This window comes from Rhinatrema bivittatum, chromosome 9 (assembly GCF_901001135.1).
Source record: "Rhinatrema bivittatum chromosome 9, aRhiBiv1.1, whole genome shotgun sequence".
In the NCBI taxonomy this organism is placed as follows: Eukaryota; Metazoa; Chordata; class Amphibia; order Gymnophiona; family Rhinatrematidae; genus Rhinatrema; species Rhinatrema bivittatum.
The window spans coordinates 175,768,915-175,783,184 of record NC_042623.1 but is presented as its reverse complement, the minus strand read 5'-3'; the positions used below and the strand labels follow the sequence as shown (position 1 = coordinate 175,783,184).

The window sequence follows — 14,270 nt, the reverse complement described above, 5'->3', positions numbered from 1 at the left end:
CACTCAACCGGAACCATACTCTCCCCCGGAGGACTTGTCATATCCTCGCTTTTTAGAAAAGATGGCGAACATCCTCCAGTTACAATTTCTAAAGGAACCTGACCCTAGAGCAGAGACCCTAGGACTGTTAAAAATTTTTGATGTACCGGGGGAACCCACCACCCTTCCGCCTCATGATCTCCTGCACAAACTCATGTTAAAGTCATGGGAAACTCCCTTCTCTCTACAGGCCGTATCTAGAAAATCAGATATTAAGTTCCGTATAAAGAAGGAAGCTCCGTACGCGCTCCCTCAACTGCCTCACGAGTCCGTAGTGGTGGAATCGGCAATGCAGCGCTTTAGAAAACAAAAGCTTCATGCCACATATCCCCCCAATAAGGACCTTAAGTACCTAGACGAAATTGGGAGGAAAATCTATCAAAATTCAATGCTCACTACTCGTATCATCCACCACCAGTTTTACATGATTCAATACATGTACGAGTGCATACAGGCCACTAAAGGATTCCTCTCCACAACAGCGGAGAAATTACCACAAACACTTCATGATATGGAGGAATGCTCCCGGCATCTCCTCCGTTCCATGTACGAGGGAATGGAGACTTCAGCAAGAGCGTCGGCCACAGCCATAGCGGCGCGGAGAACCGCGTGGCTACGTTCCAGTTCTATTAGAGAGGATGTGCATGAAAAACTCGCTAACCTTCCATGCACAGGGGAACACCTTTTCGGCACCAAACTACAGGAGACGGTGGGAAAACTAAAAGAAGAAGCATTAGCGGTACAGTCGCTGCAATCGCACCAACCTTACCAGTCTTCCAGACGGGGCTACCCATACCCTCGCAGATCGTCATATGGACGTCGTCCATATCGCTCTTATCAAGGATATCGTGCTCAACCGTATTCTACATACCAGAGACCACAATCTAGCCAACACACAGCTCAAATCCCACGAAGGGGTAAACAACGGGCGCCCCGTCAACAAACCCAGACACAACCGGCGGCAGCTAAGCCGGTTCAATCTTTTTGAATCTAATGCCACCACCACATCCATCACTACCGCCGGGACGAATCCAAGCTCGTCTACAAGTGTGGGAACATATAACATCAGACCAATGGGTTCTCGACATTGTACGTCAGGGGTATCATCTCCATTTTCAGTCAAAGCCTCACCTGCCACAATTCACCTCTCCAAACCAGCTGCGGTCTCACCCACAGCTTCAACAGGAGATATCCCTCCTTTGTCAAGCAAAGGCCATATCACTTCTTCCCAAGAACTTTCACAACCAAGGTTTCTATTCCCCATACTTCCTCATCCCAAAGAAATCAGGAGGCCTACGTCCGATCTTGGATCTACGCGAACTCAACAAATTTCTGGTAAAGGAAAAATTCAAAATGGTATCCCTGAAGTCAATCCTTCCACTCTTGCAGACCAACGACTGGATGTGTTCAATCGACCTGAAGGATGCATACACCCACATTCCAATGCACCCCTCTTCTTGGCGTTACCTATGCTTTCGTTACCAGCACAATCATTACCAGTACAGAGTACTCCCCTTTGGGTTATCAGCTGCACCCAGAGTGTTCACCAAGTGCATGGTAGTGGTGGTGGCTCATCTCAGACTACAGGGAATGACAATCTTCCCTTATTTGGACGATTGGCTAGTAGTAGCTCCGACCCGAGAACTCCTCAACTCTCACCTACATCTCATCCTGCAATGCTTGCAACAATTGGGGTTGGTAGTCAACTTCCAGAAGTCTCACTTACAACCGACGCAACAACTCCAATTTATAGGAGCATATCTGGACACTACGCGAACCAGAGCATATCTACCGCGGGACAGACAACTTCAGTTACGACAGCTCTTACTGAAGTTACACACAAAGCAAAGAACATCAGCACGTCAGGTACTAGTAGTCCTCGGCCACATGGCAGCAGCCAATTTCCTTGTTCCGAATACCAAATTACACATGAGAAGATTACAGTGGGGACTCAAACGACAGTGGAAGCAGCATTCGCAGCCTCTCACTCAGTCAATCCTCTTAACAAGGGAAATGCTCAAGGACATAGCTTGGTGGCTCCTTCCATCCACCTTAGTGAAAGGAGCTCTCTTTCGACAGCCCATACACAACACAGTCCTCACGACGGATGCTTCCCGAAAGGGCTGGGGAGCACATCTAGACGTGTACGAGACGCAGGGATTATGGACGTTACCGGAACAATCCCTACAGATCAACTTACTGGAGCTGCGAGCAATTCGACTGGCGTTGCGAGCATTCCAGACATTCTTGCGTGGCCGCAGACTCATGGTATATACGGACAATCAAGTGGCAATGTTCTATATAAACAAACAGGGGGGCTCAGGCTCCTGGATCCTGTGCAGAGAAACACTACAGATTTTCCACCTAGCTCAGAAACAGAGCATCCATCTTCAGGCTACGTATCTGCCAGGAATAGCAAACACAAGGGCGGACAAGTTAAGTCGTATATTTCATCCCCACGAATGGTCCCTCAATGGGGAAGTAATTCTCCACATATTCAACAAGTGGGGAACTCCGGCAATAGACCTGTTTGCTACGGAACACAACACGCAGCTTCCCAGGTTCTGTTCCATCCATTCCAGCAGGCTCAGGATAGCACAGGACGCCTTTCTGATCCCGTGGTCTTCCGGCCTTCTATATGCCTTTCCACCGATCCCTCTGATCACCAGGACCATACAAAAGTGCATAGCAGACAGGGCACAAATGATACTCATCGCCCCAGCTTGGCCACGCCAACCATGGTACAGTTACCTCCTTCGCCTTTCCGTGGACGATCCGATCAGACTTCCGAATCGTCCAGACCTTCTACTTCAGGAGCAAGGAACGCTGCTCCATCCGCTACACTCCTCCCTCCATTTGACAGCCTGGAGGCTGACAGGTGGTTGCTAACACAACAAGAAGTTTCTCAGAGGGCTCAGCTCATACTTCTCGAATCCAGGAAACCCTCCACTAGATTGAACTATAGTTACAAGTGGAAGAGATATACCTCATGGTGTCTTTTGAACCAGGTTTCTCCCATGGATTGCACGCCTCAACAATTACTGGATTATCTGCACACCCTATACGAAGCGGGCTTAGCAACAGCATCCATTCGAGTCCATCTGAGCGCTATTGCAGCCTACCATAGGCCAGTTAATAATGTAACAATAGCGGCTCATCCTCTTCTGGCTCGATTTCTCAAAGGCATGCTCCACATTAGACCACCGTACAAGAAACCGGCAGTTCCATGGAACATCAACATAGTATTGGAACAACTTATGCGTTCTCCATTCGAACCCATGGAATCCGCACATTTAAAATACCTAACCTGGAAAGTAGTATTTCTTGTCGCAGTCACTTCAACGAGACGTGTAAGCGAACTACAGGCATTGGTTCATTATGAACCATACCTACAGTTTTTCCATCAGAAGGTAGTACTAAGGACGCATCCCTCCTTCCTGCCAAAGGTCGTGTCACAATTTCATATTAATCAAACTATTGACTTACCAACCTTTTTTCCAAAGCCGCATGCCAATGAACGCGAGTCATTACTGCATACACTAGATTGTAAAAGAGCATTAGCTTATTACAGAAATAGAACAGCTGCTGCTTCACGACCATCTCAACTATTTTTGTCCTTTGACCCTAAAGGACCTGGTCTTCCGGTCACAAAACGGACCATTTCGAGCTGGATTATCCAATGCATCCAGTTCTGCTATGACAAACAGAACTTACCATTACTTCCAAAACCTAAGGCTCACCAGGTGCGGGCCCTATCAACCACGTGGGCTCACCTCAGGAACATTCAGCCCATAGATATATGCAAGGCGGCGACTTGGACATCGCTTCACACTTTCACAGCACATTACTGCTTGGATCAACAAGCTTCGGCGGATACGATGCTAGGTCAGATAATCCTACAATCCGCAACAGCTCAGACAAAGTGATTGCCACAACCATTTCACGTTCAAAAAAAAAAAAAAAGAATACACTGAACGTGATTGGGAGCTTGGGACTCCCAGGACAGCATGGCTAATTCATCCCTGCTATCGACGGGAAAAAAACAAGTTTGCTTACCGTAAACGTTGTTTCCGTAGATAGCAGGATGAATTAGCCATGCTGACCCACCCTCCTCCCTGGCAATCAGCTATATTTCGATCTACCACTGCTTAATCACAGACTGAGGAGAATCTGTACTTCCTGCGCGGGAACCCACGCGCAGCCGCAGAGGGAACAAAAATCTATCCTCTGCTTTATCAAGCTCTGCCTCCCGGACCTGATTGACAGATCCCAGGTCAGCATGGCTAATTCATCCTGCTATCTACGGAAACAACGTTTACGGTAAGCAAACTTGTTTTTTTCTCTCTTATAATTTGGCCAAATAAAAAACCCTACAGCATCAGCTACTATTATAAAAAAAAAATTAAAAATTATACCTTTCTTTTAACCTTTCCAAAGTAATTATGGTTGCACATTAACAGAGCGTAAACTATAATTACGTGGCTATTTTTGTAGCCAACTTCTTCTTTTTAGAGGCTACCCCCACCACCCAGGTATATACGTTGCTTAATAATGATGCACATGTTTCTTTTGAATACATTTTGTTAATGAGATTAGGCTATAGAATGCCACTTAAAACAAAGGAGACGAAGACTAGGAAGAACCAGATTTTGAGGAGTTTCATTGCAGTTTCTTGGAATTTTTTTGTAAATTGTGATTCCTTTATTGGACCAGTATGAAAATAATTTTGAGATATTGTGGTATGAGAGCTGTTCAGACTGCATTGCTTTCTTCTGCAGATGTTTTTGCACAAATAAGTACACATCTGTCTGTCTTGAGAACTTGATGGAGTTGACTGGAAACAGATGGCACTCGGTGATAAAACTACCCGCTTGTTTCTTAGTACAGGAGTTTAATTGCATGTCTTGATGTATTTTTAATGTGGTTGGGCAACTGATATAACGACAATACATTTATTAATCCTGTTTTAACTGCATGCTATAGGTCCTGGCCTAGCAATCCGAGTAATATGTGCTGAAGAACCTTATATCTGCAAAGATTTTCCGGAAACCAACAATATCTTGAAAATAGTAGCAGACTTTTCTGCAAGTATTAAAAAGGTAACTCCTGTTTTAATATTATAGCTTGGGAGGGAGGGAGGGAGGGGTATTGAAAAGAACTAGTTGATAGAAAAGTGGATGACTGAAATGTAAAACAGAGTGGGGTACATTTTCAAAAACAGCACCGCGCGTATCTTATAAAATCCGGGGTCGGCGCACGCAAGGAGGTGCACATTTGTGCAACCTGCTTGTGCCGAGGCCGGCACACGCTGCCTGTTCCCTCCAAGGCCGCTCCAAAATCGGAGCAGCCTCGGAGGGAACTTTCCTTCCGCCACCCCCCCCCCCCCCCCTACCTTTGTCGGCAGATTTACACCTACCCGACCCGGGGGCTGGTCCGGAGGCCTCGGCCACGCCCCTGGGCCAGCACCACGCCCCCGGACACGCCCCCTCCCACCCCTTTTACGAAGCCCCGGGACTTACGCGCGTCCCGGGGCTATGCGCGTGCCGGCGGCCAATGCAAAATAGGCGTGCCGGCGTGCGAGTGCCCTGCGCGCGTAAATCCGGACGGATTTACGCGCGCAGGGCTTTTAAAATCCGGCCCATATTGTTTCTGTAGATAAGGATGGGTTTGTACTTGCTTCCAATTACATGGCAAAAACAGGGCCTATCCATCAGTTGAGGGAAATTCTAAAGACTGGTCCAGAGGGGGTTTCCGCATTCTCACGGGAGCCAGAGACATCTCTGCCATTCTGGGCTCGTTTCTTTGCAGCTGCTTGTGGAACGAGCATACCATGAAGCCCCAGGACTCTCTGGGACCCTCATCGCATTCTGCCCAGCGGTTATAAACCAGCCAAGTGTAGAGTTTAAACACACAAGTTTTCCATTCCTCTCTCATGGCACTCTATAGGTCTTTGGTCTTCTAAATTCAAAGTGGAAACTATGTAGAGAAGAGTAATGCTTTAAGCAACTGGTAGTGGTTGCCATCCCTTTTATTCTGGACTGAACCTTCCTGTCTGTACTTCTCTGTAGCTCCTTGTGTATCCTGCACATTAGCACCATTTCTCCAGTCGAGAAAGACCACGTGTACTTGCACACATCAACGGGCAGTAAATTGCTCTGAAAGCTGTGTGAAGTAACCACGGTCAGGGACTGAAAGTGTTGCCTTGATTAGTATTCCTGATCTCAAGTAATGCACAGAGCTGCCCCTTTGTCACCTATACAGCTGGTGATTGCTGTTCCTATTCGTACTCTAGATCAGTCCAGACAAGTGAGTTTTGCATCCCTACCAGCAGATTGAGGCAGAAAATAAAAACTTCAGGCACTGCTACATACCAAGAATGCCACCTGCAATCTCTCAGTATTTCTCTGTCTCTAACCGATGGTAGAGGTACAAACCTGCAGCCCGATTTAGAAAAAAAAAAAAGAAAGACGACATCTGAACCGTAATTCCAGACGTAATTTCCAGACGACATCTGAACCGTAATTCACCTTCAAACAACTCTGATCACCCAATAGGGTAATCAACAACTTTGCCAATTCCATAACTTTACAATCTCCTTTTAATTGGCAAGTTTTTTCTCTCTGTTAAACTACTATCGCCTTTTCACCGTTCCAAGTTGTATTATGTCCCTGTTTTATTGTAACTGCTACTTTTTCTTTTAGCACCTGTTAATGTTCTTATTATATTCCTTTGTCACACCTTGTTAATTGTAAACCGGCATGATGCGGTTCCCATCGCGAATGCCGGTATAGAAAAACTCTAAATAAATAAATAAATAAATAAAGAGAGAAAAGAGAGAATTTTAGATTAGATTAGAGAGAAGAAAAGAAGGTTTCAGGAGACGCTCCCTGAGGTGTTTGGTAGCTTCCCCGTACGTACCCGGATCAGTCCAGACTGTAGGTTATGCCTTCCCTTCCAGCAGATGAAGACAGAGAAAAACTTGACGGGCACCCTCACTTAACCTGGTGTGCCTCCTGCATCCCTTCAGTATTTCTCTGTCTCCAGCAGATGGAGGTGGTGCAAACCCTGCAGTCTTGCCCTGATTCTTGAGTTTAGGCTAGGCTATTTCCCTTTAAAAAAAAAAAAAAAAAAAGCAAAGGCAACAGCAAACTTTATAACTCTGAATCAAGCAGTAAAAAAAAAAAAAAAAAAGGAAAAAGAAAGTGAAGGCAGGAGTAACTTTACAGTCCTCCCAGAGGGTTGGCAGATCCTGCGGGGTCATCCCCCCTGGTTGCAGGCTTTGGAGCTGGGGTTGGTTACCCCGTGGGGCTCCGGACAGGTAAGGAGCTGGGGGAGAGATTACCGGTGGTCCGGTCCCTCTCTCACCCTGTGGCGATCTCCCGTTTAAAAAAAAAAAACAAAAAGTGAAGAGACAGACAAAGCAGCCTGTTGGGGTTGTTTTTTTGTCTGCTGCACTCTTGGACAGCTCCGGTGCAATTTCGCCATTTTTTCGGGCTCCCTGCCATTCCCCTCGTCGCGATTTAGCTGTTTTTTGAGCTCCCACGATGCCGCGGCTGTCTTTGTGTCTTGCCTGTGAGGAGTCCTCTTCGAGGCTTTCCTGTTCAGGCATTTGCTCCCGCTGCCTTCCCACTCTTTCAGCAGCTTCAGCAAAGCCCTGAGATGCTCTTAAAAGGTCAGCACCTCGGGAGCCTCGGGCTGACCCGTTCCCTCTCAGCGTGCTGAGGTTCAGGCAAGAGCAATGGGGGCAGGGGAGTTTCCCCTAGCATTATTGCCGGTCCCTGCCAGTCCTGATGATCCCTCAGATCCGGACCAGGACATTTTTCAGGGGGATCCCGATTCCCCAGGAGGGGATGAGGTCAGTTTAAATCCATTTTCATTGGATTTTGTTCTCCTTATGCATAAGGCTTTTTTAGCTTCACAGTCTCCGCAGAGTGGTGCTTTGCCTGTGAGATAGCTGCAGGGACCACCCCCCAAGGTTGCCAAGCGTCCAGATGTGCCTGTGTCGCTGCGGATCGTGAAGTTGAAGGGCTCCATGGTTCAAAATGGTGTGACCCCTCCAGAGGTTCCGGGCTGTGGACGCAGGCACTTCTCCTTTCCCTCCTGCAGGCGGGGGATCTGAAGAGGAGCAGGGAAAGCAGGCTCCCTTGGATGGAGATGACCCTAAAGTGGTCAGTCTGTTTCAAAGAGAGGAGTTGGAGCCACTCATTCCCTCTGTCCTCTCAGAACTTCCTCCTTGTACTCCGCCACAGGATTCTGTGGACCCGGTCCTGGCAGGGTTGCGAGCTCTGACCAGAGCTTTTCCCTTCCATCCCATGCTTCAGCAGCTGATGACCTGGGAGTGGAATGCTCTGGATGCCGGCTTGCAGGTTGGTCGGCTATGGATAAGCTCTATCCCTTGCTCGAGGAGTCTCTGGAGCTCCTGCAGTCCCCCAAGGTAGATGCTTCAGTATCGGCTGTTATGAATCTGACCACAATTCTGGTCGCAGGATCAGTGGCTCTCAAAGATCTTCAGGATCGGAAGCTGGAAGTCCTTCTCAAGCGCATCTTTGAGGTTTCGGCCCTAGGTATCCGAGCCAGCAGTGTGTAGCAGTTACATGCTGAGGGCGAGCCTGCGTTGGGTCCAAAAATTGCTAATGTCCAGAGATCTCCCTCCGGGGGAGTCAGAACAAGCGGAGCGCTTAGAGACCGCGGTGGCGTATGGCGCTAATGCACTGTATGACCTTCTCTGCACTTCCTCTTGCACTATGTCATTGGCAGTATTGGCGAGGCATCTTCTCTGGTTGTGTAACTGGTCAGCAGATGTGTCATCCAAGGCTCAGCTTAGGGCTTTACCATTTAAAGGGGGTTTTCTCTTTGGTGGTGATTTGGAGCAGTTGATTAAGTCCCTGGGTGAAAACAAGGTTCACAAGTTGCCAGAGGACAGACCGAAACCTTCCAGGAGGTTTCAGTCATCCCACTCACGCTTTCGGGGGTAGCGTAGGTTTCGACAGAGCCGGCAACAGCCGGCAGGGCAGCGACAGCCGATGTCCAGGCCCTAATCCTGAAACACTTCCTTTCGAGGCTGTAGACCCTCCCGGGAGGGAGGATCTTCCTCCTCATTCGCCTCCAAGACTCCTCAGTGAGATAAGGCCGGCCCATCTCTCGATCTCTCGCATTGGGGGTTGATTATCCCAGTTCCACGAGGCATGGGCCAGAATTATTTCTGATCAGTGGGTGCTAAGCATTGTAGAACACGCCTACGCTTTGGAATTTGCTCGGCCTCTCAAAGACTTCTTCCTGCTATCCCCCTGCGGAGCGCAGGCAAAGAGGCAGATTATTCGTCAGACCCTCGACCGTCTCCTGTCTCTCGGGGCAGTGAAGCCGGTTCCTCCGGAGCACTGGAAGATGGAAAGATACTCCATCTACTTTGTGGTCCCAAAGAAGGGGAGGGGTCCTTCTGACCCATTTTGGATCTCAAGAAGGTGAACAAGGTTCTAAAGGTCCCGCATTTCCGCATGGAAACTCTGCGCTCAGTGATTGCGGCAGTCTGCAAGGGCAAGTTTTTAGCTTCTCTGGATCTAATGGAAGCATACTTGCTCATACCCATCCGCGAAGATCAGCAAACGTTTCTTCGCTTCATGGTCCTGGGAATGCATTGCTCTACTGTTCGGTCTGGCTACCACACGTTCACCAAGGTCATGGTGGTAGTAGCAGCGGCCCTGCAGAGCAAGGCCTTCTCATTCATCCCTATTTGGACGACTGGCTCATTAGGGTGAAGTCGAGGGAGCGCTGTTTACAAGCTATCAGCAAGGTGGTCAGTCTCCTCGAGTCACTCGGCTGGGTGATCAATCAGGCCAAGAGCAACTTTGTCCCTTCTCAGACAATGGACTTCCTGGGAGCCCGGTTCGATACCAGTGTTGGGAAAGTTTTCTCCCGCTGGATCGAATGACCACATTTATGGAGCAGGTTCGTTGCTTGTTGTCGCTCCCATTGCCCAAAGCCTGGAGCCCTGGAGGGGGTTCCTGGGCTTTTGCTCATATTTCAAAAAACACCAACTCACCCCTCCAATTGCTGCAGAACGCAGTTGCACGCATCCTCACCAACACTTGCAGGAACGAATACATAACCCCAATCCTCAAAAGAACTACACTGGTTACCTATCCAACAGCGCATACAGTACAAAACCCTCACAATAATACACAAATCCTTACACAACCCAGATATGAACTGGCCCGATAGCACCTTCTCCTTCCGCAGCACAAACAGACCCACCCGATCATGCTACCTAGCAACCTTAAACATTCCCACACCTAGACTCACCCATTACAATGCCACCAGGGAACGCGCCCTATCCATTGCCGGCCCCATACTCTGGAATTCTATGCCCGCTGACATACGCCAAGAACACTGCCTACACAAATTTAAACAAAAACTAAAAACTTGGCTCTTCACACAAGCATACTCATAATCTCAAGAATACTACACTGCATCCTATTACAATGCATCCTATACCACCCCAACTCCCTGCCCTCACAATAACCTACGTCCCCCGCACTTATCCTATCACCTCACCACACAGTAGCTCCCATCACGGAGAATACTAAACTTCACCTTACCCTAGTTTATTCTACTAAAAACAGTCCAGTCCATACACACAAATATATTATTACATTAACTATACTAGTCAATTTAGATATTTATATTATGATGCAAACCCCTATTGATCACATTATTAACCTGTTACTACTGCACTTAAATATAATCTGCTTAGCTGTTTCTGTTAAACTGTCATTATAGTTATTCTGTAAAAGTTGTTATATTGGTTACACTGTAAAGCTCTGTTGCTGACTCCATGCTGCCTGTAAACCGATATGATGTCCAACGACGAATGTCTGTATAGAAAAACCTTAAATAAATAAATAAATATGAGACCATTACGAGTGTTGCTTTCCCGGTGGGATCCCAAATCAGAGGAGTTCCAGTTCCCTCTACCGCTCACCAATCATGCCAGGTCCAGTCTTGGGTGGTGGCTTTGCCCGCACAACTTATCTCGAGGGATGGATCTCGAAGTTCCGAGCTGGGTAGTGGTGACCACGGATGCCAGTCTCTCTGGCTGGGGAGCTGTCTGCCAGTCTCATTCAGTTCAGGGCAGTTGGTCCCCGGAGGAATCCAGCTGGTCGATCAATCGCCTGGAAACCAGAGCGGTCCAACTGGCTCTGCAACACTTTCTCCCGTGCTTACGCAATCAGGCAGTCCGCGTCCTGTCAGACAATGCGACGACGGTGGCCTACATCAACCGTCAAGGAGGCTCCAGAAGTCAAGCCGAGGCTGACGAGGCGGAGCAGCTCTTGGCTTGGGCAGAAAACAATCTTGCGCTGTTAGCGGCAACTCACATCGCTGGAAAGGACAACATACAAGCAGACTTCCTAAGTCGGAAGCGCATAGATCCAGGAGAGTGGGAGTTTTCGGACGAAGCAATGGATCTAATTTCCCGCAGGTGGGGGACTCCCCACATGGACTTGATGGCAACGCGGGACAATGCCAAAGCTCCTCGCTTCTTCAGTCACAGAAAAGATCATGGCGCAGAGGGGATCGATGCACTGGTACTTCCCTGGCCGACCTCAGTCCTCCTGTATGTGTTCCCTCCTTGGCTGTTGGTGGGCAAAGTTCTTCGCAGGATAGAAGTTCACCCAGGGAGCGTAATTCTAGTGGCTCCGGAATGGCTCAGATGTCTGTGGTTCGCGGATCCAGTCAATCTGGCGGTGGACGGGCCTCTACGACTCTGAAGTCTTCCACATCTTCTTCAAGGTCCTATATTTTTCGACCAGGCAGATCACTTTTGTCTAGCAGCTTGGCTTTTGAAAGGAGGAGATTGAGGAAGAAGGGGTATTTGGAGGAGGTTATTACTATGCTGCTGCAAGCCAGAAAAACGTCCACCTCTTTCTCATATGTCAGGGTGTGGAGAGTGTTTGAGATGTGGTGTCATGAGCGAGAGATTTTGCCCGACACGCTTCTATTGCCCAGATGTTAAGTTTTTTTGCAAAATGGCTTAGCCAAGGGCTTGTCTTTTAATTCCCTCCGAGTATAAGTAGCAGCCCTAGGCTCTCTGGTTGGCAGTTCGGTAGCGTCTCATCCGGATGTGGTGTGTTTCCTTAGAAGAGTGAAGCACTTGAAGCCTCCCGTCCGGCCTGTATGTCCTTCGTGGAGTCTTAATTTAGTTCTTTGTGTCTTGTGTAATCGGCCCTTTGAACCCATTAAAAAGGCGACGTTAAAAGACCTCACGTTGAAAACGGTGTTTTTGGTGGCTATCTGCTCTGCTCGAGGATCTCAGAATTACAGGCTCTCTCTTGTAAGGAACCCTTTTTTTGCCAAAAGTGGTCTCAACTTTTCATTTGTCAGTCAGTTGAGCTTCCAGCCTTTCCTAATTTGGAGGCAGATGTTCCGCATGCAAGAGAACTTTGTCGTTTGGGTGTCCGCCGATCTCTGTTATGCTATTTAGAGGTCACGAATTCTTTTAGACTGTTAGATCATATATTTGTCCTGAGGAGCGGGCCCCAGAGAGGTCAGAAAGCTGCTAAGCCAACGATTGCACGCTGGTTGAAAGAGGCTATTTCGTCCGCTTACATTTGTAAAGGTTGACCCATTCCGGAGGGCCTGAAAGCCCATTCCATTCACGCTCATGTGGCTTCTTGGGCAGAATCTCAGTTGGTGTCGCCACAAGAGATTTGTAGAGCTGCTACTTGGAAGATGCTCCACACATTTGCTCGCCACTATCGCTTGGACGTTCAGGCTCCAGAAAGCTGCAATTTTTGCAGTGGCGTACTTCGCGCAGGACTCGCGAAGTGTGTGTGTGTCCCCACAATCTGGACTGATCTGGGTACGTACAGGGAAAGGAAAATTGGTTCTTACCTGCTAATTTTCATTCCTGTAGTACCACAGATCAGTCCAGACATCCGCCCTGCAGTGGGTGTTTCCAGAATCCGCGCGCGCACATATTCTAATTTTTATTGCAGCACACTAATAAAGAACGCTACAGGTTGTTTTCAACGTTCTACTTTTATTATTGTAGTTCTGTTATTGCTTGATTCGTTGTTGTTATGGTTAACTATTATTCTGCTTGGTTAATCTATATACTGAAGGGATGCAAGAGGCACATCAGTTTAAGTGAGGGTGCCCTTCAAGTTTTTCGCTGTCTCCACCTGCTGGAAAGGAGGCTCAACCCACAGTCTGGACTGATCCGTGGTACTACAGGAATGAAAAGTAGCAGGTAAGAACCAATTTTCCTTTCATGGGCCATCCCTCAGGTTGAGCCGGGCAAGCCTGACCAGCTTTAGCCCGCAGCAACCAGGGGTCTTGAAAGCAAGGGGGTCTTGATTCCGTCTTTCCTCCTGAAGGCTTCTTCCCCGAGGTTTTCTCCAGCAGCAGGGAAGTATTTGTATTCTGCCTGGGGTTTATTCTTTGGTGGCTGCTATGTCTTTAAAAAAAAAAAAAAAAAAAAAAAGCAAGTGAGGAGTGAGCGGCTGGTAGTTGGGCTGTGCAGGTGCATAGCTGGCCTTCAGGAGGAACAGGCTGAGTGTTCGCGCCGGCCAGAGAGGCAGGGCAGTCTTTTCAGCTCTGGTAGAGCATCAGGGCTATCTGCTCGGCTATAAATGCATGCCACAATCGGGCCAACATTTTAGTGCGGCAAGCTGTCTCAGCCATGTGTGAGCATAATGGCGCAGACATCGGCCTCTGAGTGCGGAAAACTGTCAGGCCTATTGCGCCTGTCACGTTTGGCTTAATTCAGCCACGCTGTGCTGGGAATGTTCTTTGGGAGGGTAAGGATCCTCTGAGGGTGCGACAGATGTTAGGAGGGCACTCTTTCTCAAGGCCCTTCAGGGAAACCCCCGGGGGGGGAAGTTTGCAGCTGACAGGCAGGATGAAGGCACACAGCAAGAGACAAGCAGACTCTCTGGAGCCTAGGGATTCCCCTCCCTCACTTTCACCTCCAATCCAGACTGGGTTGGATGATCAAAGGGAGGATGTGCAGGCTGAAAGACCCGTGCCAAATAAGGGAAACTATGATGTGGAAGATTTTTCCACAGATTTCATCTTTTTTTCTGCACAAGATCTATCTGACCAGGAAAAGTGCTGGAGGCAAATGGTCTCTGAATCATCAGCCACAGCATCTATCTAAGAGGTCCTCAAACAGAGAATCAGGGGACCTGCTTTGCTGTTTGTGCCTTGCCCATCCTGATGGAGACTGTGAATCT

General features: G+C 48.3%; 1 protein-coding gene across 1 annotated transcript in view; it reads left to right on the top strand.

Moving 5' to 3' along the window:
- The window catches only part of GMPS (guanine monophosphate synthase), a 130,569-nt gene that overhangs the window by 42,129 nt on the left and 74,170 nt on the right, over positions 1 to 14,270 (top strand). Inside the window, exon 11 of the mRNA XM_029615875.1 lies at positions 5,023 to 5,138. Coding sequence (XP_029471735.1) covers positions 5,023 to 5,138 — 116 coding nt within the window. The remainder of the gene's footprint in view (positions 1 to 5,022; positions 5,139 to 14,270) is intronic.